This window comes from Ochotona curzoniae, unplaced genomic scaffold (genome assembly GCF_017591425.1).
Source record: "Ochotona curzoniae isolate NIBS_2020 unplaced genomic scaffold, NIBS_Ocur_1.0 contig_3432, whole genome shotgun sequence".
Lineage (NCBI taxonomy): Eukaryota > Metazoa > Chordata > Mammalia > Lagomorpha > Ochotonidae > Ochotona > Ochotona curzoniae.
This window is the reverse complement of record NW_024465859.1, coordinates 13072742-13098557: the sequence shown is the minus strand read 5'-3', so window position 1 is coordinate 13098557 and position 25816 is coordinate 13072742. Positions and strand designations below refer to the sequence as shown.

Here is a 25816-nt window from a genome sequence, read left to right as displayed (position 1 = left end):
AGTAGCTGACACATACATTCTCCTCCCCACCCCTCCTCCCTTTTGTAAATGGAAAAGCTGTGCTTTGAAAAACCAAAAATAGCTTACTAGTATTTTGGTAAGAGATAGAAGGCTCAAGATTCAAAACAGCATCTCCAACCCTGGAGCTTACACCCTCCATCAGTGCAACTACCTGTCTTTAAAATGACTCCGTGCAGGTGTGCCTGGCGGTGTGTTAATCACTGCATGTCGATTGCTTTGTCTAATCAGGCCCCATCACGGGTTCTGATGGCAGCTCTGCAGATGAAGAGGTAGACCGAGGTGGGTCAAGTGCCTCGTGCAAGTTTGCTCAGCCTGTAACAATCTCAACAAAACCATGCAGCCCAAAGAGGTCTGAACATGTTGGGAGAATGATGCCCAGACGTCACCTCATGGGTAGCTAGCAGAACAAAGGAACCATTAAAAGAGGCTGAGAATTATTCCTCCTTTGGCGTGTTCCCAGGAGTTTTCAACAGAAAGAGAAAACTTTCTTGCACAAAGATAACTTTGAAATCCTCACGTCTAGGCCAGTTTTATTCCCTGTCTTCTTTCTTTTTTTCTTTGAGAATTCCGGGTCTGGTTAGATCATGCTCTGGGCCTTGAGCCGGCCAAGGGTCATCGTTTAAATCACTGGGCTCCTGATGACCTTACAAGAACATCTTAAAAGGATAAATCTATTTGTTTTACACTGAGATAATGGAAAATAAAGCTTCCCGTGCTCCTCTCCAGAGACATTGCTTGCCAAGTTGGTTTTCATAACATACTTCTACAGTTGATTTATCCTCTTTGAAAACTGAGACTTAAAGACCAAAACAAAAAAAAAAAAAAAAGAGAGAGAGAGAAAGAAGGAATTAGTGGCCCATGTGTCAAAAACAGGAGTGCAGGAGTGGAAGCCAAGAGTGCTGTCCCAGACCCTGTTACCAGAATCAGCAGGTTGATATGCTCCCAGCCATGGGAACAAAGACCCCAACTTCCACAGGGTCTGGGGAAACTTTCAGCAGCTGTGTTTTTTGGACTTTGTTGGAAAGCAAATGACTGGAAGGCATTTCTGTGGCTGCCGCCTGGCTTCCTCCACCTTCATTTACGACCCTATAACCTCCAGATTTCCAGGTTAAGTGGGACTGGAAGTTTGGAATTTGTACCCAGGAAGGCTATTGGGAGAGTTTGAGAGATTAACATAGTGGGTTTGAATTTTCAGAGGATCTTGATGGGGGGCGGGGAGTATGAGGAGTCGTCAAGAAGATGGCAGAAGAGTAAGTGATTTCTATTTACCTTTTAAAGCAGTTATTTCTAGACAAAGACTGCTTTTTCCCCCACAATTTTCGGGAGCATAGAATAATGATATTGCCACTGATTCAGTGTCTTGATACCTCCTCATGTGCTGTTTTGTAGGATGGGGCCAATCTAGTTCCTAACCTGGATAGATGAGGACATTCCTTGAGTAATGACTTGAGATTACACAGCTACAGTGCTTGGCACAGGGTGTCAGAAAATGCTAAGCCCTTCTTAACATTACCCTACTCCTAGTTGTTTCCAAATTGAATCATCCTGGGTCTACATGCTGTGGCTTGAATGTTGTTTTTCCTAGTCCTAGTTTGAGGTCCACGTATTGGAAGCTTGATCCCCAGTGTGACAATGCTGCAGTGGCAAGACTTTTAAGAGGCCCTAGGGTCGTGGTGGGGGCTATGCCTTTGAAAAGATCCAGGTGTTTGATAGCATTCTCAAGATTATTATTACAGATCCTGAACTTAGATGAAATGAATCATTTACACCTTCTCATGTTTTCACACCATTGCCATTTGCCATAATATGATGCAGCGAGACAGCCTTTTCTAGAACTAAGCTGGTACCAGTGCCATGTCCTTGAGCCTGCAAAATTGTGATATTCATTACAGTGATAAAAGTTGACTGATGCAACCTATGTGTTTACTGGTCTGCCCTCAAGGCCTGGTAGAATACTTAGACTATCTCTAAATCCCTTTCTGGCCTAACATTCTATTACCCAAAAGCCATAAAACCAATGATCAAAAAGATAAAAAAAAAAAGTGACTTGTTGAAAGTTACACATTGGCAAATTTCATTCTGTTGCTACTCTTTTACATTAATGATTTATTTTTGGGTGTAACATTACAAATTAATCTTAAGGATAGCATCTTAACACAGCAAGCATGGGATGGGCACTGGCTTGGTAGATTAGATACTCATACAGATATCTACCTCCCATATTGAAATGTCTGGGTTCGGTTCTCAACTCTGACTCACAGATCATGCTGATAAAGGAAGTTACAAGTGATGGTTTGAGTGACTGAGTCTCTGTCACCCACAATGGAGACCTGGACTCAGTTCCCAGTTCCTGGCTCCAGCTTCAGCCATTGAGGGCGTTTCAGGAGTGAGCCAGCAAATGGAAACTCTAACAGACTGCCTGCATATCTGTCTCTCTTTGCCTCTCAAAACCAAACCAAACCATCCCCCCAAAGCCAATAAGTCCCTATTATCTCACATGATTTCTGACAGTCAGGGATCTAGGAACAGCTTAGATTTGCAGTTCTGGCTCAGAGTCTCTCACGGAGTTGCAGTCGACTTGTCAGCTGGGCCTGCGGTTTCTGAAGAATTGGCTGTGGCTGGAACACCCCTTTCCCAGAAGACTCTGAGGAGTAGCAAAATATGTCACCCTCAATTGCACTACTTTGACAAAGGGATTATTTTGAGCTGACAGCAAATGAGAACAAGCAGCTAGAAGAAGGGCTCTCTGCCCTCCCCCTATTTGTTTAAAAGCAGAATATAAGTTTGCAAAAGTGTTTCTCCTCTGCTTTATACCTGGAAACACAGAAGTTAATCTCTGGAGAGAACTCTACACTGCTATAAGGCTAAGCAATCTACATTCCTTCAGAGAAATCGATAACAAGACCAAACCTAAGAACTACCCTGCTTTCCATTAGTCCCACATATATTTACCTTCCCATCCCCTTTTGGCCCTAGCAACTTAGTCGTGTCACTTCTCTACACAATCATTGTTCTTATAGTAAAATGCTGAGTTAGTCCAAATTGTAGCCACTCTGTTGAGTTACTCATCATTGGGTGCTCCTGTGGGTATGTGTCATGTACATCATAATAAACTTGTTTATTATTATCTCTTCTTGATCTGAATTTTATCTGTCTAATTTGCAGGGCTCAGGCAATGACCCTAGAATACTCTCCCTAGAGGGAGAATAACTTTTCTAACCTGTAGTTTATTCTCATAATTATTGTCTAGGGCTTCAGTATTTCACATGCGAGCCTCTGCAGGGTTGCTTGGGACCCAGAGTGTGTGATCCAAGAGAACATGGATGGAGGATGCCAAGTCTTTCAGGATCTAATCACAGGAGGGCTGTGCAGTCACATTGCTCACCAGATATTGGTCACTCAGTTCAACTCAGGTACACTTTGGACAGCAATTAGGCAAATTCTTGACTGCCAGGAAGTCAGAGGTCATCAGACACCATCTTGAAGGCTGGTGACTATGCCTTCTTTAAAAACACAGTATTCATGTACCTGTTGAGAGCTGCTACCCCCAGCAGTTGCTGTTCCTGCAGTGCTTCCTGTTACGCTCTGGGTATTTTTTCAATACTCCACACACGCGGTGTTCCCTCCCAGCTGCCTTTGTGACTGATTTGCACTTTGCTAGTTATGCTTCCTCAGCTGGAACATGAATGTTTCTATTAATCCCCTGAAGTCCTTTTCATCCTTTAAAGTGAAACTCCACCAGCTTACTCCAGGAAAACTTCCAAAACCTCCCAGACAGAATCTCATCTGATCACATGCGTCCTATTGGTGACAATCAAGTTATTGATTGTTGAATAGGGATCGCCTTTACAGTCAGAAGTTGTTTACTTTCTCTTTCTGGGCCACCAGCAGCGAGAACCATTCATAAAGTTGGGCTCAAATTTAGGTTTCTTTTTTCAGAATCTTGAGTCCAGCACATGCCCCACGTTTATGATTTTTTTGGGGGGGGGGGAGGAAAGTCAGATTTGCAGATCAAAGGATAGACAGAGGAAGATCTTCTGTCTGCTGCTTTACTCTCCAAGTAACCACAATGGTCAGAGCTGAATCGATCTGAAACCAGGAGCCAAGAGCTTCTTCTGGGTCTCCCACGTAAGTGCAGGGTCCCAAGGCTATGTGGCATCATCTACTGCTTTCTCAGGCCACAAACAGGGAGTTGGAGAGGAAGTGGAGCAGCTAGGACACGACCCAGTGCCCATATGGGATCCTGGTGCATGCAAGGTGAGAACTTCAGCCACTAGGCTACCATACCGAGCCCAAGTCCAGATCCTTTAATAACCACTTTTTAACCCGTGTTCCAAGAGAGAGAAAAATGGCTGTTATTATGCTTTGTTCTTAGGCAAGGCTCTTTTCATTAGTTCTAAAAATGAGATCGTGCAGATTTTCCAGATTGAACCTCTAGACTACAGGTTTGCTTCCAACCCCCCTTACATTGGTTACCAGAAAAATACTTTTAAAAAAACACATATTTCATTCCCCCTCTCCCATTGGTCTGATTTTTCTTTGTTAGCAAGCAGAGTGTTAAAATCACCAGCAAAGTATTTGTTAGGGTTTGCTTTGGAGATTGGATCCTGACTCTAGAAAACACTGCAGGGACAAGTTGGGGAAGAGAATGCTTAGTTTTACTTGCCATTATGGTTTGGCATACTGAGCAAGCTGCTTGGAAACACTAAATCCAGTCTTGTTCTTTTTCATTCAACACACACATACACATGCACATGTACACATCCATGCGCCACTTGTGTTTGCTATGATTGTGTAAATTACAGAATGTGTGTGTGTGTGTGTGTGTGTGTGTGTGTGTGTGTGTGTGTGTGTGTATGTGTGTGTGTTGGGGCAGTGTGAATGTCTCAGCTGAAATTGACTTGTATCAGTAAAAAGGTAGGCAATCATCACAGGTGATTTGTACTAAGCTTGTCCCATCCGTGAGAGGAACAAAGGGATGGGAACAGCCCACAGAGTCAGCCACACCCTGCCTTTGAGTTCTGGGTGAAGAAAACTCCTGGGGGCAAGAATGGGAACCTCTTTGTGCCATGGGCTGTGTTGAGGCAGGGCCTTTTGAAGGTCTGGAAAACTCTATGAGATGTCAAATGGAGAAGAATGGCTGCCTCTTCACTCACTTGGCCAGTGCATCCTGTTGGTACCTAAGAGTTAGCAGCTGTGGAAGCAGCAGAGGCAGCCTCCTCACTGTAGACTTTGGCATATTCATGACTGAGAGTGGCATCAGCAGCAGCCAGGAGGCACACATTGTGAGACCCTCAAAGGGCTTGAGATGCAGATGACAGGCAAGACAAGAAAGGGAAGAGGACAAGCCAGGGGCTGCAACTGCATGCACTATGTCTGCGGTGAATAATGTGTGTGTGCAGAGGATCCCAAGAAAACAGGAGGCAGATTCCCTGGACATGGATGTTTTCCAATATCTTATAGGAGAAACTGCTGGTGATGTGTGGGAAAGTCTATGCCTGTGACCTGTTTCTATCCATGGACGAGAGAAACCAGAGACATTCAAATTCAGATACAAATCAAACTCATCGAAGTTGGAGGCTGAGAGACCTTAGAGATCGCGTAGTCCAATCCAGCACTTTTCAGTTGAAGTGATGGGCTGGTTTTTCTGGGGAAAATTGCAAAGACGATTATCTGAGTTCCATCTTTGCTTCTCTTGGTACCTAAGAGAGTCTGAGGAACTTCCATAAATCACTAACATTTTCTGAAGATCATTGGGACATGGAGGAGTAGGCTGATACTAAGACACAAGCAGGGTACTAGGCTGGGTGATTTCACTGACTATGATGAAGACAGAAGTAACAGCAACTGCCAGCGCTGTGTCCCCTAATGACATAGCCTGAAGTCAGGGGCATCATCCATCATGATTGTACCATTGATCTGAAGCTGTATACTCAACAAGGATGGCTTTTGTCCCAACAAAAACAGTTCTTGAGCCTTTCAGTTAGGCAAAGAGTAGGGGATGGAGAAGAGAGCTGCAGTCCACAGTACTGTAGAGTGGGTGGTCACTGTGAGCCTCAGCAGATCTCGCTGAGGCCAGGAGAGGAAACCCCAGGATACCAGAAAAGGGAAGCAGACTCTAAAACAGGCAGAGGTACAGGTGGAGGACACTGACAGAATGCTACTTTCAGTTTTGCCTGAAAGCTCTCAGCCCGTTTCCTGTTCTTCCTCCAAACAATATTCCGTGGCTTCTCTCTTTTTCTTCTTTTTTAAAAAAATTTATTTTTGATGATGTTTACATAGTTGATTAGGTTGGGAAGGGTCGAGGATTAGGGGAAAGTGGGTGAGATCATTGTTTCCAAATTTTCTTTTTCTTCTTTCTGTATCTGGGAGGAGGAGGAGGTAAGGGAAAAAGCCTCACTCAGCCTCCCAACTGCGTCAGCACCTAGGGGATGGGAAACAGCCGTCCGATGTCATCCCAGGGTCCCCGATCTGGAGCATGCTGCTAGGGTTCTGTTCAAGTGGTTTAGATGGTTCTGGAATGCTGTTTATCTCACTGATCCAAGGATAAGGAAATCTTTCCAAGGACGATTGGGTGACATAGTCCCGATTCACCCAGATATTTGCTGTCAATGCTTGATTGGGGTAGTTGACCAATTTGTTCTGTCCTCCATCCTCTGCTATGGTACCAGCTATCCTCTTCAGGCTCCAAAGGATTGCCATATCCTCCATGTGCATCTGGATATACCTTCCATTGCTCCATCTAAGCCGCTGAGGGGGCCCAGTTCTGACACACGTACTCCATGATCACATCACAGCTGCTGCAATTCTCCCCATGGTTGGAGTTCTGAGTCGGGCAGGTCAGTTGGGGGGATCCCCACAGGGACCTTTTCTGAAGGGACCCCAGGCTGACGCTTGTGTGTGCTGGCCATCTGGTTTCTATTCTTACGGTTCACTGTTATTTACTTAAAAGACAGACAGAGAGGGAGAGGTAGAAAGATCTTCCATCTACTTCTTCACTCCCTAAATGGCAGCAACAGCCCAGGCTGGGCCAAGCCAAAGCCAGGAGCTTCTTCCAGCCCTTCCAGCTGGGTTTAGGGACCAAAACACTTGGATCATCTTCTGTTGTTTTCCCAGGTACATGAGCAGGGAGCTGGATTGGAAGTGAAGCAACTGGGATTTGAACCAGTGCTAATACATGATGCCAGTGTCTCAGGTGGCAGTTTTAACCTGTTATGTTTGAACAACAGTGCCAATTCCCTGGTTTCAAACAATCTGATGAGAATCAGTCATGTGTCCCAACACCTTCTTTCCCCATTTATATGATGATCCAGTTTGATCTCATGTTTAGGTTCTTGAATCTCACTTCCTTGTGGTTAAGAAATGGGAGAATGGAGAGAAAGAGGAAACAAAGGAAAAGAAAAAAGATGAAGGAGGAGAGGAAGACAGAAGGGAGAGAGACAGACGGAAGAAAATGAGAAACACGCAATACATATACACAGAGAGGGTGCACAGAGGAAACACAGACAAGGGCAGCTAATTGCTTCCAAGGTGTAATGAACCAAAACGCCCACGTTTTTAGTCCTTTTGGGGCCACTGTTTAATAGTATCCAGCCGCTTGGCTGCAGGTGGAACTCTTCACCTGACTCTCATGAGAGCTCCTTGACTCTAGACACTAGCATGATTTATGGACCCCTCTGGGCTCATGACCAGACAGCCATCCCCACCCACTGCATACAGGTTGACCCTGACTTGCCCTCCTCTGTGCACGTGGTCCAGCAGGTGGAAATGAATTTCCAATGAATGCAGACACCTGTGTTTCCCTGAAGCACTTGCCATGGTGATGGAGAACAGACCCTGGGCCATGTCCAGAATGAAGAGCTCAGCAGAAGAAATATGAAAGACAGACTTGTTGGAGGCGTGCAATACTCCTGAAAGTGAAAACCCTGTTAGAATTCATTAACGGTTTACATTTCCCCAGCTGCATTTTACTATCCAGAAACAGAATTGGCAACATACATGTTAAATGAGATCACATTTTTTCCAATGAAATATGATTAGAAAAAGAGTCCAGAGCCAAGTCACAGGTAAATGGGCCCAGTCTACCAAAGAGGCTTTTGCCAGGAGCCAGGTGTCAACACAGCCCTGGTCTGTCCTGACTTATGACTGTCCTGAAGCTCTTGGAGGTCCAACGTGAGGAAGAAGGGATAAAGAAAGTTTGCAGAGCCCAAGGGAGGCACGTGTGGACTTGAATTTATGAGCGTCCCTGCCAGTCCTTCCTGATCTCTGATTCCTTTGTAGAACAGCACACTCCCCCGATAATTCTTATATTATAGCTCATGGACACTAAAGATTGAAAGTTTAGGGTCTATGGTCAAGCCAGACGTGCAGGGGAAGAGAGAATACTGTTGCAAATCCTAACCTCAAGAGGCAACATGATTCATGTTGCTCATCTCTGATTCACCTGCCAACACATAACCCCTTCATTCCCAGGGAGCCCTCCTGGAAAGACTTTCTAATCAAGCCAGGCTGTCTTGATGTTACTTAAAGGCAAATTATTTCCTGCTAAATATTTTGATGCCTGACCTTTTTAGTCTGTTGAAAAAATTTTGTGCTTAATCACTATCCAGCCTATGACCTAGAAGGAGGTAACTTATTCAATTCCTAATTCATAACTCCTCCAACTTTAGTCCATGGGCCAGCTTCATTAGCATCATTTGAGACCTTGTGAGAATTCTAAAATCTCCAGTACTTGTCCAAGTACCACTGGGTCAAAGTATACTTTATCAGGAGCTCAGCAATGGGCTCTTTTGCTGGTAGATTAGGTGTTAAGAGGTTACACAGTAGTTAAACTAGTCATGGAATGCTGCAGTAGAGGCTATTATGCTATGTATAACTTTCATCTCAGCTATCATGGCCATTGTTATTCATGTGCCTATCCCACCAGGTTTGAGAGGTAATGGTAAGCATAAACTAATGTCAACTTGGTTGTTCAACGTCTCATCCATGGTGGTTACTCTCTTGTCTATCAGTAATACTTTCTGGTTAAACAATTTAGTGCCCATTCCCAAATATTCATCAACATGTGTGTGCTTTAGATCTCGCCTTCAGTCAGATCATTTCATTCCACGCACATGACCAACTGGCAAAGTCATTTATCACTTCTTGTGAATCGACTTGTATTCTTATCTCAGGCCACTTCTCATTTCACACAAGACAGATGCACCACTCAAAGCTCTGCTCATTGGAAAGATTACCCCTTGGCACTGTCTCTGAAGTCACTCCTGAATGTGGCAGTAGTACACGTCAACCTACAATCACACCCCAAACTGTTTCAGTAACAAACCAACTTGTGCTGGGAATCTCTTTAACCGTGGGGCCGTACATACAAGTTAACAGTAAATGGGGCACTGGAAAATCAACAAGAATGGCATGGGAACCAGAAGTTTCTGCTCATGACTGTCCCTCTAGTCCTGTTTGGCTTCAATTTTGGATGCATCCTTTTTGCCTCTGTGACTACTGTGCACCTGTGTACCTTTAGGACTTGGAGGGTCTGCTCCTAAGAAATTTCATATTCATGGTCATTTGATTTTCCCAGAGTGAAGTGTTCTATGTGTTCACCAGAGTATGGTACGATTTCAGGGTTTATTCCTCTGAAAGCATATGATTCTGTTACAGATGACATGGTTTTGATCCAGAAACTCAGGGTTCTAGGTTGATCTTCCACTGGGGTTTGGTAGAAGATCCATATCACATCTTATCCCACTGTTGATGCCTCCACCCCCAGAATGTCTGCCATAGCATATGCTGAAAACGACAGCTCCCCAAACCACAGCAGAGACCTACTGCAGATCTCTAACTTGTACTTAGTCTCATACAAAGCTAGCTATGTTTTAGCTCTTCTGAAATTTAGACTGGAATAATATTACTAGCCAAAAAATGTGCTGCCAACAGAACTCAGCCCATAGAGGTCTGCCAGATATTGAGCTATGCGCTTTGAGGTTGGATATACAAGATGCAGTAATTTGTTCTTCACTTTGAATTTGATCTGTCAGCACGCCATTCCTCAAGCTATCCCTAACAATCTTATCATCATGTCTCATTCTGTACCTTCAGAAGGATTTTGTCTTCCTGTCTGGTCTGAGTAGCTGTACCAAGACCTCTGGAGTCCTGGTCATCTCTTACTCTTCCTGCTTTGCCATTGGTGGGGTAATATTCTGCAGGATGTTCAGATGGGGCAGGTTTCTTTGGAGTATGTTGTGATGGAATGTAGGGCATGTTATTGTCCATTGTACACAAGAATGAATTGTTTCCGATTCTTACTCTTGGTGGATGCATAATACATGCCTTCTGTAGGCAACCAGCATTGGAACTACAGCTTAGTTGAATATCAGTGTGTACAGTCATACACACTGCAAGGCCAGACTGCTGAAACGAGATAGTGAGATATGGAAAAGGTGGCCAACACTGCACTATTGGGATTCTTAGGGGTATTGTTTGACTTCACCAATCCCTTGGAGTGTGACATTGGTTTTGATTCAGTATCTTGCAGGGGTTGTGGGAGGATGGCAGTTCTGTACGCTTTTATCTGGTGTCTTTATGGATCTGGGCTGCCTGAGAAGAATGCAGACTTGACTCAAATCCAGGCATTTGGTCATTTTTGGATAAAGTTCAGAAGGTCTGTGCATGTCTTGAAATTCTAAGCGAAGACTGAATCAGTTGTCTATTTCTCTAGGATCCATTGCTTTTTATTAAATTTTCAAAAGATTCTCTGTTGCCACAAAGGTAATATGACACTGATACAAGGCTACATCTGTTCTTCCTGGCATTTTTTCCAATCCCTTTCATACTCCATCTTGTTTAAGAAGTTGCACATTGTACTTCAAAATATTCCTGGAAAAATGTGTACATGAAAAAACCTGGGCATGGATTTCAAAACTTTTTTCACATTAAACTAAACATAAAATAGTTTAGTTTAAAGTAAAAAATAGTGCCAAAGACATAGACATTCAAAATGTTTACATTAATAAAAAATAAATTGATAGATTCTTGTCTTCACCACACATTAGAATGTATTTCCCACATACATCCCACTTGTGTTTTCTTTATAGCACTATTATATATATAAATATTGATAAATATGAATATTTAGTTATATATAGTCATATTTATTATAAATGTATAAATATATGAATATTTCACACATATATATGAAATATTTATATAAATGGGGCAGGCACTGTGGCATGATAGAGCAAGGCTCAAATTATGGTGCTAGTATTCTACATGGGTGTTGGTTAGAGTCCCAGCTATTCTACCTCCGGTCCAGGTCCCTGTTAATGGTGCAGGAAAGCAGTGCAGGATGCCCCAAGTGCTAGGACCCCTCCCCATTACAGGAGACCCAGAAGAAGCTCTGGCTCCTGGTTTCAAACTGGCCCAACTCCAACTATTGCAGCAATTTGGGGAATGTACCAGTGAATTATAAATATCCCTCTGTTTCTTCTCTCTGTAGTATCCTTTTAAATACAAATGAATCTTTGAAAAATATATGGAAATAAACATGCAAAACAGTTCAGATGCCAAGAAATACCTAAGTATTTGCTCCACAGTTAATCAGATGCTAACATTTTGCTTCAATAACTTCAGAATTCATCTTTCCTTCTTTCATATTTTACCTACAATGTCATATTCCCTGTTTTATTCTAACCTTCCTTTACAATGGAAATCGCCAACTCTAAGAATGATTTGTTCAGCAGGTGAAGGGGAATTGGGGGAAGAGAGAGGAGAAATCCCTGAGCCTGTGGAACTGCATCATAAAAATAAATAAATATAAAAGTGGTTTGTTTATGAATTTAAATAGTTCAGTGAGAGGTTTGTATTCATATACAACACATCCCACTTTTTGATATGTTTGGAGATGGTATATAAACATTCGCCTGCTGTTTGTCTCTTTCGGTAGTTTGTTTGTAGGTACTTAACGTTCTTGCTGAGCCACAGAATTAAACAGTTCAGGAGCATCCTTCTGTGTACTTCCTGCCATGGGAGATGATGAAGTTGCTCATTAGTTCAGTCACATGGTTTGGGGTTGTTTCTCTGTACAGCTGGAAGCCCACTACGGTGACAGTCTTCCCCTCTGACATTTCTCATGACTAGGCCTGCCATTCTGCTTTGGCGAAAGGTTTCCCAGGGCATGGGGAAGTTTCAGTTTCTCCTCTAACTCATATTGCTCAATTCCGAATGATTTTGTAATTGCAATTTATTATTATGTGCTGTGATCTGAAGGTTTGTCCCTCTCACGTTTTTGTTGAAATCTGACCCACAATGTGACAGGGGATGGGGACTTGGGGAGGTGATTAGGCTGGGAGAATGGACCCCACGTGAATTTTGATTTAGAACTTTTATAAAGGGATGTTTGGGTCGCTATGGCAAAATACCAACCATTGGGTGTTTTGTGAATAATAAAAGTATGTCGCTTGATGAATGACGTCCAAGATCAAAGTAGCAGCAGTTTCAGTGGTAAGGGTGCGCTCTGCTTCGCAGATGGGGCCTTCTGTCTGATGATGTCTTCAACTAATGAGTGAAGTGCACAAGCTCCCTCAGGGCCTCTTGGCGAGGGCCCACATCCTGCTCAGGAGGGCCCTGTCCTCATGATCCATATCCTGAGGTGGGCGCCCAAAGTTTTAGACCACAACAGAGGCTGACGGGATCCTCCACCTGATCAAACAGCTGGAGATCACCATCTGTAATCCAGAGAAGGACTTCCTCACTTGAAATGAAAGATGCTGGCGCTTTGGTCTTGGCCTTCCCAACCTCCAGAACTGTGAACAGTACACATTCCTGCTGTTCACAAACCATTCAATCTACGGTCTGTTGCTATGGCAGCCCAAATAAACTAAGAGCCTGTGTCACAAATTTGACACCTTCAAATAACACAGTTTATTATTATCTCATGCAGTTTCTGAGTCAGGAACCTGAGAGGGTGAGGCTGGATAGGAGTGGCTAGACCTGTAGTTACCTTCAGGGATGCAATAACTGTTCCATAGTTATTTCATATGACTACTGGCAGGAAGCTTCTGTTAATCTTCATAAGGCCACTCCTACAACACAGCAGCTGCCTTCTGGAGTGCGTAATTTGAGTGAGCAGGAGAGAGAACAAGAGGCTCCTGGAGAAAGACACCATGTACCAGTCAGCACCCACATGGGCATTAGACCAGGGTCATCTTTTTAAAAATTAATTTCATTTATTTGGAAGAGTTTTGTCCACTGTTTCACTACCCAAGTGGCTGGCACTGGTGGGGGTTGGGCCAGGCTCAAGCCAGGAGCCTAGAGCTTCTTCTGGGTCTCCCTTGAGTACAAGGGCCTAAGCACTTGGGCTTTTCCTAGGGCATTAACAGGAAGCCAGATCAGAAGTGGAGTGGCTGGGGCTCCAATTAGCATCCGTACGGGATACTGATATCTCAGGTGTCAGCTGTACTTGCTGTGCCACAATGCTGACCCCAGAGTCACCTGGCCCTCTACCTCACTGCTACCCTCCATTTGCCGTTAACCACAGTTCCATCTTTAAACTCAGGCCACCTATCTCCTGTGGAATACAGGGAAAAGAAAGAGCCGAGTCTGCGGTGCGCATCCCACCAAGTCCCTGTCTACCCTCTACTTGATTCTTGCTATTCTTCTAGTACGGCTCCTGATTTTTAAGGCCTGGCTGTATCTCTAGTGCCCTAATTATGTGGCCCAGACTCATCTACTCTCTCTTCTGTTTTTCCTTAGGCCTCAAGTCCAGTGGCACTTCCTTAAGCAGGGTTTTCTAATCTAGACAAGTTTGGGCCCCCTTGTTACAAGCCCTCAGGACATTTTGTCCTCACTTATGCTGCCCATCACATTTGTTCAATGTTCATTGCTGTCTGGTATGTGTCTCTGCAGGCTGGGATGCCACACAGGTTTTATTCATAGCCGCATTTCCAGGACCTGAAATGACACATGTCAAAGACATTGAGTTGAAGCAGTGAATGAATGATGTTTACCTAACAAGATTTTACAATTTCCATTTTATTTCTTTTCCATGGAAAGAGATGTTTTATACACAAATCAGTGGCTGATTTGGCAAGGGTGAACCAGACATTCAGTGTGAGGACTCTTCAGGGGATTTTTCTGGGTCCTGGGCTGGTTTCAATTAGAACAAACCTCCAAGTTTTACCTTTAAGCAAATGTACACGCTGCCTGTAGACCGCCAACTGGTAACACACGTCTGTAAGGCAATTTAAGTTTCAGACATGTTTCTGCCATCAATGTGGCAAACTAAATTATATTATGGGCCTCTGGAAAACAGTGTTGATTTTAGTTTAATTTTGAGTAACTACCTGAAGGGAGGATTTGTTTGAAAACCTCAAGGTAAGATGCTGCTAGGTAACTGCAATAATAGTCAATGTTGAGTGTTATGCCTCATTTTAATCACTTCTCTAACATGATAAAGTAACTATTACCTCTTCTTTATAGATGAGCAGCTTTACACAAAGTCACATGCTCAGTAGAATCTTTTTGGGGTCTGATGACCATAGTATCTTTTTTGTACCACTGTATCCTTATATCAGAGTTATTCTATTTTTTTTTTTAATTTGTTTGCTTGTTTTCTTCTCTACCCAAATTGCTCACTTTTCACTCTTGAGCTGGCTAGTCCCTTGAGCTGTGTTTGAAATTTTGTTAGTGTTCTTTGTAAAGTTTGGCAATTCAGTTGCCTACCAGACTTTTTTTTTTTAAAATCAACTTTTATAAATATACAAATGGAAGTCAAGAGCGGGAGCGGGATTCCCTGAGTTATCCAGAAGCACATTGACTATGGAGCAGGGAAAGTTGCTGGCTTTCAGCAATTTGTATGAAGAATGACATCGAGCAAAAAGAATGTGGCCAGAGAAAGACCCACAGACACACCTATCCCCTTGACTGGTTCCCTGTGGAAAGGGAGTGGAGCTGAGCCAGACCTGGAGGCAGAACACGGCTGCTTGGTGTCGAGGTGAACAGCCGGGATTCATTAGGCTGGTGATGTTCATGGTGGGGCCGGTTACAGTAGGCTCCAGTGGAAGGGCCCTTTGTCTTTTCCACAGGGCTGCCCTTCTCCATCTCTGGCCCTGGTTGACTCGTCCTTTCTGTTTTGTGCAACTAATGGAAACCATAGTTAATTAGCAGATGTCTGGGATGCCTCTTTCGGTTTCTAGATGAGTTTCCCTCCAGCCAGCCTTCTGACTTCCCCAGTGTGTGGTTCTGCACAGCTGCAGGTCTGCAGCAGTTAGGCCTTGCAGTTTAAGAAACTGTTGGCACTCACAAGGCTCCTGGTGGCACTGAATGGGTATAGGTTCCGTTAGTGACTTACATTTTCATGTGAAAGTAGTAAGTATTGTGACTTGTAATTAAATGGATGGCTTGATTCCATCTGACTTCTGATTCTAAGTCTGTAAATTCTTAATTACATGTATCATTCCCCACTTCCCGGCATGCCACTTTGCCTTTTTCACCCATAGCTTTTCTTGTGATTGATTTTCCCCTGAAGTGTCTGTAGTAGGTACGGATAGGAGGGGGTGATAAGCTTAACTAAACAGCTAACATTGGAGAGCATGAGCAATGTGGTTATGATGCTCGTGACCCTCATTGGAATGCCTTGGTATGTACCGTGGCTTCAGACACCCGCTCCCTGCCAGTGCAAACCCAGGGAGGCAGCAAGTGATTGTGATTTAATTGAGTTCCTGCCACCCGTGTGGCCTGCCTGGATGACCTTCTTAGATTCTCCATTTGGGAGACCTGGGTTGTATTCCTATCAGTCTCAGGCCAACTTTGGCAATTGAGGGCAGTTAAGGAGTGAATCAGCATATGGGCACTCTTTATGTCTCTGAAAAAGAAAAAAAAGGAGGGGGAAGAAGTAACCAATATTCACAGTGTAGTTAGTACATTCTAAGCACTGTTCTGAGTTCTTAACACCAACCTTGTGGGGGCACAAACTGTCGTCTTTCCATGTAGAAGATGAAGAAAAATAAGGCAGTCATATGTGAAATAACATGTCCCAGTAAAAACGGGGAGTAAGTGGCCCATCCAGATTCAGCACTGACCTCTGCTCTCCACCTCTCATATGATCTGCCCTTTGGTCTTTTTCTCCTCTTGGAGGCAATTCTTGGTGCTGTTTTACACATATTTCACTTGGGAGAAGGCCATGCTATGTGGTGGGGGTCTGTCTTAGGACAGATCATACACATATTGATTAATACTTACTGTGCATTTAGCTTGTTTCAGGCACTGTGTCTCAGGCCTTCCTTACTGAACCTTACTCAATTCTTTCACTAATCTAGAAAAGTAGAGTTGATTACATTTCCATTTTTCAGATGAGAAAATCCACTCAGAGAGTTAATTAACTTTCTTACGCTCCTGTAACCAGGAAGTGGTGTTCTCACTTCCAGTTGTTTTACAACTGTGAGCCCCAGATCCAGGCAAGGACTTAAGTGGAAATTTCCTCAGTGGAGCTCCTGTGTCCAGCTCCTGCCCTTGTCATCCTGCCATTCACTTCCATTGCTCATGTCTTCTCCCAGGCTTCTTCAATACTCCAGAGTGGCTGATATTCCTGGAAGCAGCTTTGGGCCCATCACCCCTTGCTTCAGCACTCCTTGCTTATAAATCATGAGGAGGCCTCCACTTCACCTCAAAGTAGAGAATAGAATTGGAACGCACTGGTCACATGTATACTCATTCTCCACTCTTTGCCATACCCAAACCACATATCCACGTTATATATTCTCTGCTGAATTTCTTTGCTCACATGGTTTTGTCCTGTAAGTGTGCATCTGTATCTACATGTATCATTTTATTTAAAAAAAAAAGCAGCTGCTTGAAATACAATTTAATGATCTTCTGGTGGAGAGTGTAGATATAAATGATGATGTAAATACATAAGCATCCGCTATTTCCCACTGGCTCTGACCAAATTGAATCCTCTCCATTTCAAACTGCGTTCCTCTGGAAATAAGAGAGGGACAAGGAGAGGTTGAGGGTGGAAAAGTGCTGGGGGCAGGGATGGGGTGTCTTTCTTCTCTCTTCCCCAATTCCCTCAACTCCTAGACACCAGCAGCCCAGCCTAGACAGAAGCCTAGACAGCACTGATCAGGGGACAGCGCTTGCACAATCAGCTCCCATCCCAGACTCCCAGCTCACCTGTGTTGTCCCACAGCCCTGCCTCGCTCCACCCCATCTGGGGTGCTTCTGCCTACACTCCCTCTCCTGCTCCCTCAAAGGGAGCTTTTGGGGAACCGCGCTGGTCTCGCAGCTGCCCTTCCAGCTGCCCCTCCAGCCCCATCTTTGGGCATAACCGTCCCTGCGCCTTCTCATGCCGCGCAAGGGTTAAGGCAGCTGCGAGCAGAGGTTTGGGCTGACGTCGCTCTGGCTGAAGGTGGCTCCCCTCGGCTGCGGGTGGGAGAGCCCAGCCAGCTGAAACCCGAGCTCCCGCTCAGCTGGGACTTGGGGAGGTCCCTGTAAGAGTCGCCTGCCCGCCGGCAGCGCTCGCGCCCTGCTCTCCCTCCCGGCAGTAGCTCCGGCACCCGCTGGCACCAGCACCGGCACCGCTGCCGCAGCCGCGAGAAGGATGGAGCTGGGCTGGTGGTCACAGCTGGGGCTCACGTTCCTGCAGCTCCTTCTCATCTCGTCCTTGCCGAGAGGTATAGTGAGCAGCAATCAGTAGAGTCCAGAGGGGGGACATGTCCTTCCGGGGGTCCGAGGGTGGGGCAGGAGGGGGAGAGGGGATTCCAGAGGGAGCGGTGTGGTCAGTGGGTGGCTTTCTCCTGTGACAGCTTTAGGGGCTGCGCTGGTGGTGTTAGCACGCCTGTTGCGCTCCCTGTGATGGGACGGGATTTTGTTCTTCTGTAACGGTGGAACTCAACTGTCTCTGGGATGGTTCCAGCTTCAGTTTTATTCGCTCATTTTATATTTCTTTTAAGAAACACCGAATTTCTTTGGGGGAATCAAATGGGTTTGACTTCTCTGTTCTGACTTGTAAAAGCAAAGTTCCCTCCTGGAACATACCTTCTCCACCTCCCCCAAACCTCCCATCCCACCCCCCGCAGAGGTGAGTTGAGCAGGAAAGAAAGAAGCAGGACTGGCAGGGTGCATGTTCTGGTCAGTCTCTCTGGGTGCCATCCGAGGGCCAGCGTCCTGCTGTGCAGACCCCCGGCCCAAGGGACCCACTCACTCAGCGCATACACACTTCCTTCCTGAACGAGCCATGAGAGCAGAAGATCATGCCGAGGTCAAAAGTGCATGTTGTTGCGCGGGTGGTGGTGGGGGAGGACATTGGTGGTGTCCAGGGGTTGTTTGCAACCAGTTGTGGTTTCTTTGTTTGCCACAGGTCATTTTCTGAGCTACAATCCCCAGGCCAAATGGGCTGGGAGTGGGAGGGGGAAGGACGAGGCTAAGGCATGACACAGTACCGCCCCCCTCCACGCCCGGGAGCCTCCTGACACAGTGAAGGGCTGAAGTTGGAAGAAGACAGGCTTGTGTAGGAATCACCAGCTGGCGGGCAGCACGGAGCGCGCTTCTCAGGGGTGAGGGGCTAGCAGGTCTGTCGGGGCCTCGTGAGACAGGGTGAGATGAGATGCACAGTTGTGATGAGTCAGGGTGCTTTCCAGGGAGCAGGGCCAGTGTGAGGCTTTGTTGCCTCCTTTCTGTGTCACCTGTCTGTCCCCTGTGCTCTATGCAGAGGTGGATGTGTGACTGCTACAGGTGGCTGCCCAGGGCCCTAGGATGCGATAGGTGTGGGATGGGTCATGAGGGTGCCGTGGACTGCAACAGGGTCAGGTTGGCGGCCGGTGGTCAGGATGCCCCGTGCAGTCACCTGCTGCAGAGCAGTGGAGCACCAGCCCAGGGCACATCCCTTCAGGACAAGGAAGAAGTGGAGATCATTGACTGTTCCCTGCCCCCCTCCCATCCCACCCCCACCACCAGTCCTCTACCTAGAGCCTGTCTGTCCCCCGTTTTATCCTCTCTCAGTAATGTACTGTTAACAATTTGAATTTCACCTCCATGGCAGCTGGAGCTGCCTTAAGACATTCAGGAAGGAAGAAGGCCTTTTCAGGAGGGACTGGTTCTCCTTGGCGTGGATCCTTGCCCAGAGGTTAATTGGCCACTTTGCCCTAAGTTGCCCCATTCCTCCATCTCTGCTGTTTGGAACCAAACCGCCAGGGACCTCAGCCCAGCGCCAGAGCGCCAGGCTCGGCAAATTCAGTTTCCCATTTTTCTAACGTGGCAGGTGAGGCAACTCCAACCCATAAAAGTGAAAAAGCACAACACAGATGTTCCTTTAATTTTTTTCCCACCCTAGTTCAGGTTCTGAAAAATCCATTTATCCCTGACCTGAGAAACTCTTACCTTTCATTGTGGCAAAGCTCTGGGGAGGGGTGTGGCTCGCTGGTCAACTCAAAGCCACTGCCACACCGGGGAGCAGCTTCACGTGCTGAGTGAGGATGTGTCAGCGTTGCCTGTGCACGTTAGGAGGGAAGACGGAGGCATGGAGTAGGAAACTCTTTCCTCATGTCCTCTGTTGGAATTCTGTAACTGGCCCTGTGCAAGAACGCCTGGAAGCATTGTCTCTCTAATTACTTTTCTAAAAAAGAGCAGCTGATGACACATAAACATTCACTGGACACGAGTGGTTGTTGTTGCTCAAGGGCATGTGACAAATGTTGGAGAGTGGGCCAAGCGATAACCTAACCTCAGCAGCATGTGAGGCCAGAATCCAGCTCCAACGACTTCATCCAACAACAGCAGCTCTGCTGGTGTGACTCTGCCTAAGAGGAAAGCCTCACTGAACAGATGGGGCTCTGGGGAAGGCAGCCTTCACCCAGGTGCCTCTGCAAGTGCAGTTTCCAGCAGGCATGAACTTGTGGACAGTGGCCATTAAATGCAACTGGCGAAGAATGTTTGTCACCCGGATATGCAGTGGGCAGAAGTGGTCAGCTGAGAATGGGAGAGTGGAAAGAAAGTAAGGGAGAGAGACTGGCAAGAAAAATTTGACGTTAGTTTATAATGGAATGGGCTAGTAAATTCCTCGGAAGGAGGTAGGAAATTTGGGCCTTTGCGGCAGGAGTGGAATTTTGTGGGAATCATGGAGAGGGTGTTGCCCTTGTATATACTCTGGGACTTCCTGGCTTCCCCAACAGGAACATAATTTCATGGTGGGGTCATTGGATTTTGGGAGCTGAGAATGACTTTAGAGGATAGCTTTGTTTGAGGTCATTTTTTTTTTTTAAATAATCTTACTTAGTTGATTAGGGTACAAAGGGTCAGGGGCTACAGGAAAGTGGGTAAGACCATTGTTTCCACACTAATATTTTTTCCCCTGTATCTGGGGTCAGGGGAGAAACAAAGGGAAAAGCCCCACCCAGCCTCCCACCCATCCCAGGTCCCCGATGTGAGGCATGCTCCGAGGGTCCTGCTCAAGCAGTTTTGATAGTTCAACAGGTTTGAATTGCTGCCAGTCTCGCCATTCCAATCACGATGAAATCTATTCAGAATCCACTGGCTGACATAGTCTCTTTATGGTTGGGGTTCTGAGATCAGCAGTTCAGTTGGAGGGATCTCTAAAGAAACTTCATCTGAAATGATCCCAAACTTGAATGTCGTGTGAGTTTGCCAGTACAGGGTCTGGCACAGTCTGTTGCCCCAATCAACTTATGCACGTGTTGTGGTTGCAATTGCTGGGTCAGTTGTTTCCAGCCCTGTCTTCCACTTGAACCAATGGGTGTTGTAGTCCAGCTCTATCCTACCCACTTCATACTTGGTCCTGATGCAAAGCAGTGGGAGCTGCAGCCTAGTTGGGGCAGAAGGGAGTGGAGTAAGAGAGAGAGAAAGTATGGTTGTGTGCTGAGTGGGAAGAGCACAGTGGATCAGACTACTAACAGGGTTTTTAAAGCATCCACTGTATTAGCAGCTAATTTCTAAGCATCTGATATATTGTCATGCACATTTTTCTTGGAGCATAATCTCACCTCTCTCTGTGACCTCCAACTCTATAGAATAAGATGTTTTCCTTTCATGAATGCCCTTGAGCATTGGAAACTGAAAATGAAGCTGGATGTTACATCTGAGTCAGTAAGCTGGTCAGTAAGTGGTCAGGGACACCTAAGAGCAGAGATGGCTGAAAGCTGCATGTCCCTTGGGATGTCCCAGCCATCTTGGAGTAGGCTTTGAAATACAACAGATATGGACTCTGGGTTTCACTTCATTGCATCTACTCTGGGTTACATTGAATACATTGAATGGCCAAATGGTGTCTAGGTGGAGATAGGGGCTAGTGATTGACCTTTTTTCTTTGAAATATTTATGTATTATTTGGGAGAAAGTGTGTATGTGTGTGTGTGTGTGTGAGAGAGAGAGAGAGAGAGAGGGAGAGAGAGAGAGGTTTTCCATTCACTGCATAACACACTTTGACCATCTTCTCATGCATTTCCCAGGACGTTAGTTGGGACCTGTATTGAAAGTAGAGCAGCTGGGGGACATGAACCAGTACTGGTATGGGATACTGGTATTGCAGGCAGTGGTTTTACTAGCTATACCACAACATCCTTTTCTAATGACTGATCTTCAGTAGAAAATCACTTCTAGGTCCAGTGCGGTAGCATATCAAAGTAGTCCTCCACCTGCAGTGTTGGCATTCATGTAGATGCCACTTTGAGTACTGGCTGCTCCATTTCCAACCCAACTTCCTGCTAGTGACCTGGGAAAGCAGTGGAAGATGACCCAAGGCCTCAGGCCCCTGTATTCATCGAGAAGACGTGAAAGAAGCTCCTGGCTCCTAGCTTCAGACCAGTCCAGCTCTGGCTTCTGAGCCTTTGAAGAGTGAACCAATGAATGAAAGATTTTCTCTCTCTCTCTCTTAGAGAGAGACAAGGAAGGAAGAAAAGAAAGTTATTTTCATCTGTTCCATTGGAGAGCAAGAGAAAATGTCTTTACCTGGTTCCCCTGAGACCAGCTATAAACATGGGGTGTGCTCAAGCTGGGAAATGTGTTGCTTCCCTGATAAATGTGGGAAGATGTGCTCTATTGCCTTCTCATGGAGGCGACAGCTTCACTCTTTAAAATGTTTGATAGCACAAACGACTGACCTTCCTGTCCTCTTACATGTTAAAGCTGGGGATGGAGTGTTTACAATTTTCCAGTTTCTGAATTCCAGGGCAGAGGACACAGGTGCCAGCTGCGGTGTTTGAAGACCATCATATCAGAGGCAGAGAGTCTGTCAGAACGCAAGCCTGCTGTATGGTTAAGTACCTGGGCCGCTGGCATCCATGTGGGAGACCCAGATGGAATTCCGGGCTCTAATTGATTTTAGACTGGTCCAACCCTGACTGTTGTGGCCATTTATGGAGTGAACCTGCACATGGAAGATTGTTCTCTTTCTGGTTCTCTCTCTCTCTCTCTCTCTCTCTCTCTCTCTCTCTCTCTCTGTTGCTCTGTGTTACGTACAAACACATAAATCAGTCAATCAAGGGACAGGGGAAATCCAAAAACACAGGACAGATCAGCCCTCATACCTGTAAATAAAACCTCTCAAGGAAGGCAGAGGTTTGGAGTACCTGGAGATCCTCTACCTTCTGAATCCAGTGTGATGCTCTGCTATCCCAATGCTACTTTTTTTAAAAAATGTTTGAATCTTTTTATTGCCTTGATATCTTCCTTATAAATCTGTTAAGAGATTTTTTTTTTAGAGATTGTGATTTTTTAAAAAAAGATTTATTTATTTATTGGAAATTCAGATATACAGAGAGGAGGAGAGACAGAGAGGAAGATCTTCCATCTGATGATTCACTCCCCAAGTGAGCACAATGGCCGATGCTATGCCAATCTGAAACCAGGATCCAGGAACTTCTTCCAGGTATCCCATGCGGGTGCAGGGTCCCAAAGCTTTGGACCGTCCTCGACTGCTTTCCCGGGCCACAGGCGGGGAGCTGGAAGGGAAGTGGAGCTGCCGGGATTAGAACTGGCGCCCATATGGGATCCCAGGGCGTTCAAGGTGAGGACTTTAGCCACTAGGCCACGCCGCCGGGCCCTGTAACTCTACTTTTGTTTTTCTGGGTTACAATTATGTATAAGACAGACTCAAAGTCAGTATGGGTTGAGAATGGAGTGAATAGGAATTGCTCATCAAAGGTTTTACCACTGATGATAGAAATACTAATGGTGGAAGTGTTTTTTGAAAGAACTTCCATCCTGCCCTAACTAAGGAATCTAGTCGTGAGTTTGGCTAACCAAATAATTGACTGCTTTTGTTGTTACTGTCAGGAATTCTCTCATATGGTTTTTATATACTTTTTTAGTTCTCAAGACAAGCCTGGAAGGTCAGTACTGTTATTATCATCCTCAGTTCACACCCAGAGGAACTTGGGCACTGAGTTTCAGTTCTTGCATGAGCCACCTGCTGAATATCCATAGTTTGAACCCAGACAGTCTGACTGTGTAAGATGTGCCCGGAAACATTACATAGCATTGCATAGTAGAAACAGGTTCAGCTTTAGCGGATGGGCTGGTTATATTTTGGCCAAATGATGAAAGAACATTTTAAGAGCTCAGGCAGGCCTAAATAAGGTTGTAGAGTCATCTATTTAGGGACGCACTGGGTTAAAAGGAGCAGAGATATCAACAGCCCCCATGTGGCTACATGGAACCCAAAAAGAGAAAACAGGGGTGCTGGACAAATAGCATGTTTGGGCTAGCTCCCCATGGTGGCATACACTTCACTCTGATTAGACATGAGAAGTCAGAATTTCTTTGTAACAGTCTTTGATAATCCAAATCATCTATCTATATGCAGAGAACCAAAATTGAGAGCAAAACAAATTTCAAGTTCAGCCCTGATCTTTCCTTTACTGTTTGTTCTGTCCAGGTCATCAAAATTTAAATGCTAAAGCTGTGAGCTGGTTAGGAGCAGGCTTGGAATAAATAAGTGGAATGACATTTTTCTTCCTTTTTGGCATAGCATAGTTGATGGATATCACAGGATGGAAGCTTTATCCCTTTCCATTAAGGGTAGGATTGTTTTAGCCAATTTGTCTTATCCGTGAAAATCTTTTGTTCGGTAGAAAGCAATGTCCTGAATCTTGTGTCTAATAGTTAAGACAAGAGCCCTTGTGGCCAAACTACAAATGAAGAAAATCTATTCTGGTCACCCTGCTGCCTCAGGGGTAGGATAAATGACTCTCTTCCTGCAGCCGTGGTGTTTTTGCCATGCATTCTCTGAGGTACTGGATGTCTCAGAGAACTGAGTTAATGGTTTGGCAGCAGATACCTGTGAGATTTGAAGTCTGGTCAGTTGGTTTGGTGATTGGAAAACCAGAGCTACTACTACCAGACGTACTGACGAAAACATTCAGACAACTTTAGGTCATGCAGAGATGAAGCAATAGTCCTCCTAAGCTAAATTTATGGTTGGTTAAAAAAAAAAGTCCCAGCCAGTTTAATGGAAAACCATTGGAAGACAGGGACTCTGGCCTGATTTTCTTTGAAACAAATGAATTGTCTGAGGACTCTTCAGTTCTACTTCTGTTTCAGAGAATTCCTTTGAAGGGTAGCAGTTAATCCCTGTATTATGGGATCCAACAGGACTTAACAGTGATGGTGGAGAACATCTGAAATGTTTTGGCATGTGTTGTCTAAGCTTAACTTATAGCTGATCACATCTACTCCTGCGTTTTCAGCATTCCCTTGGCTCACTTGGTTGCAGGTAGAAAGGAGGAATTGGCTGGTGGTGACAAATCTTTGTTGCAGGACTTCTTGGTCTGAGTCTTTGATTCTCATGGGTGGTTTTACTGCTTCTGGTTGATGTTCAGTCTCCCATCAGGGCATTCCTGGCTCCAAGGATAACCCGTCTATAAAATAAAGCGAGTAGGCCCTCTTGGAAACCAGAGATAAATTGCAATGTACAAAAACATTCATCAGTGTTGGACCTAATGGATTCCCCATTCTGCACAAGGGGCTCCAAAATGTCACAGCAAGAAAGGATTCTAACGCCTATCATCGTTACAGATAGCCTTTACCTTGGGGATCATACATGCCTCATATATCTGTGTCCACCTAGTTATTTAGCAATCTTGATTAAGCATCACTCAGGAACCAGGCATGGTTCTGAACACTGAGGATTTTGTGTTAAATATGACAAAGTCATTTTCTTAAGATGCTTGTTGGTTGGATAAGTTTAAAATGAATTGGCTAAAACCCATCCTACCAAGTGTCCAGCCTGACATTTCCAAAAATGAGCTGCATGGAACACCAGTTCTGGGAGACACTCAAGTAAAGTAAACAACTGAGATTGTTGGGATAAAATAAATCTTGGAGATGGGGAGATCAATTATGCATAAAGAATATTATAGAATCTGTAAAGTCCTACAATAAGGAAAGCTTTAATTAACAGTGTACAAATTATTTGAACATAGAGCCTTTGTAAACGTAAGAACTTATTTCATCCAGTGGTATTAGTACCCCATGAAACAGTTTGGAAAACTCTGTTGTCTTGCTCAGAATGATGTGGTGACTAACACACTATTGCAGAATAAAGATTAAGAATGGAATCTGAAGTCTGTGCGATTTAGAGTCCTCTACAGACTTTTGCTTAGATGTGGGTAGGAAGACTGAGGTCCTTATCACTTAATACTGAGGAGTTGAAATGGTGGAAATTAGATCAGCAAGGAAAATGCAAAGAAAGCAAGTTCCCAAATGCTCTCCTTTTTGTCAGGCACTGTGCTAAGTATTTTAAATGGATTATCCCACTTAATATCATATGTGACTCCATTAGAGACAAAGA

The 25816-nt window shown here is 45.0% G+C and overlaps 1 protein-coding gene across 3 annotated transcripts in view; it reads left to right on the top strand.

The window, feature by feature from the left end:
- Positions 1-17603: 17603 nt before the first annotated feature.
- Positions 17604-25816, top strand: part of PAMR1 (peptidase domain containing associated with muscle regeneration 1) — a 76003-nt gene continuing 67790 nt past the window's right edge. For all 3 annotated transcript variants that reach the window (XM_040980316.1, XM_040980315.1, XM_040980314.1), the window contains exon 1: positions 17604-17687. In XM_040980316.1, coding sequence (XP_040836250.1) covers positions 17615-17687 — 73 coding nt within the window. In that variant the 5' untranslated portion in view covers positions 17604-17614. The remainder of the gene's footprint in view (positions 17688-25816) is intronic.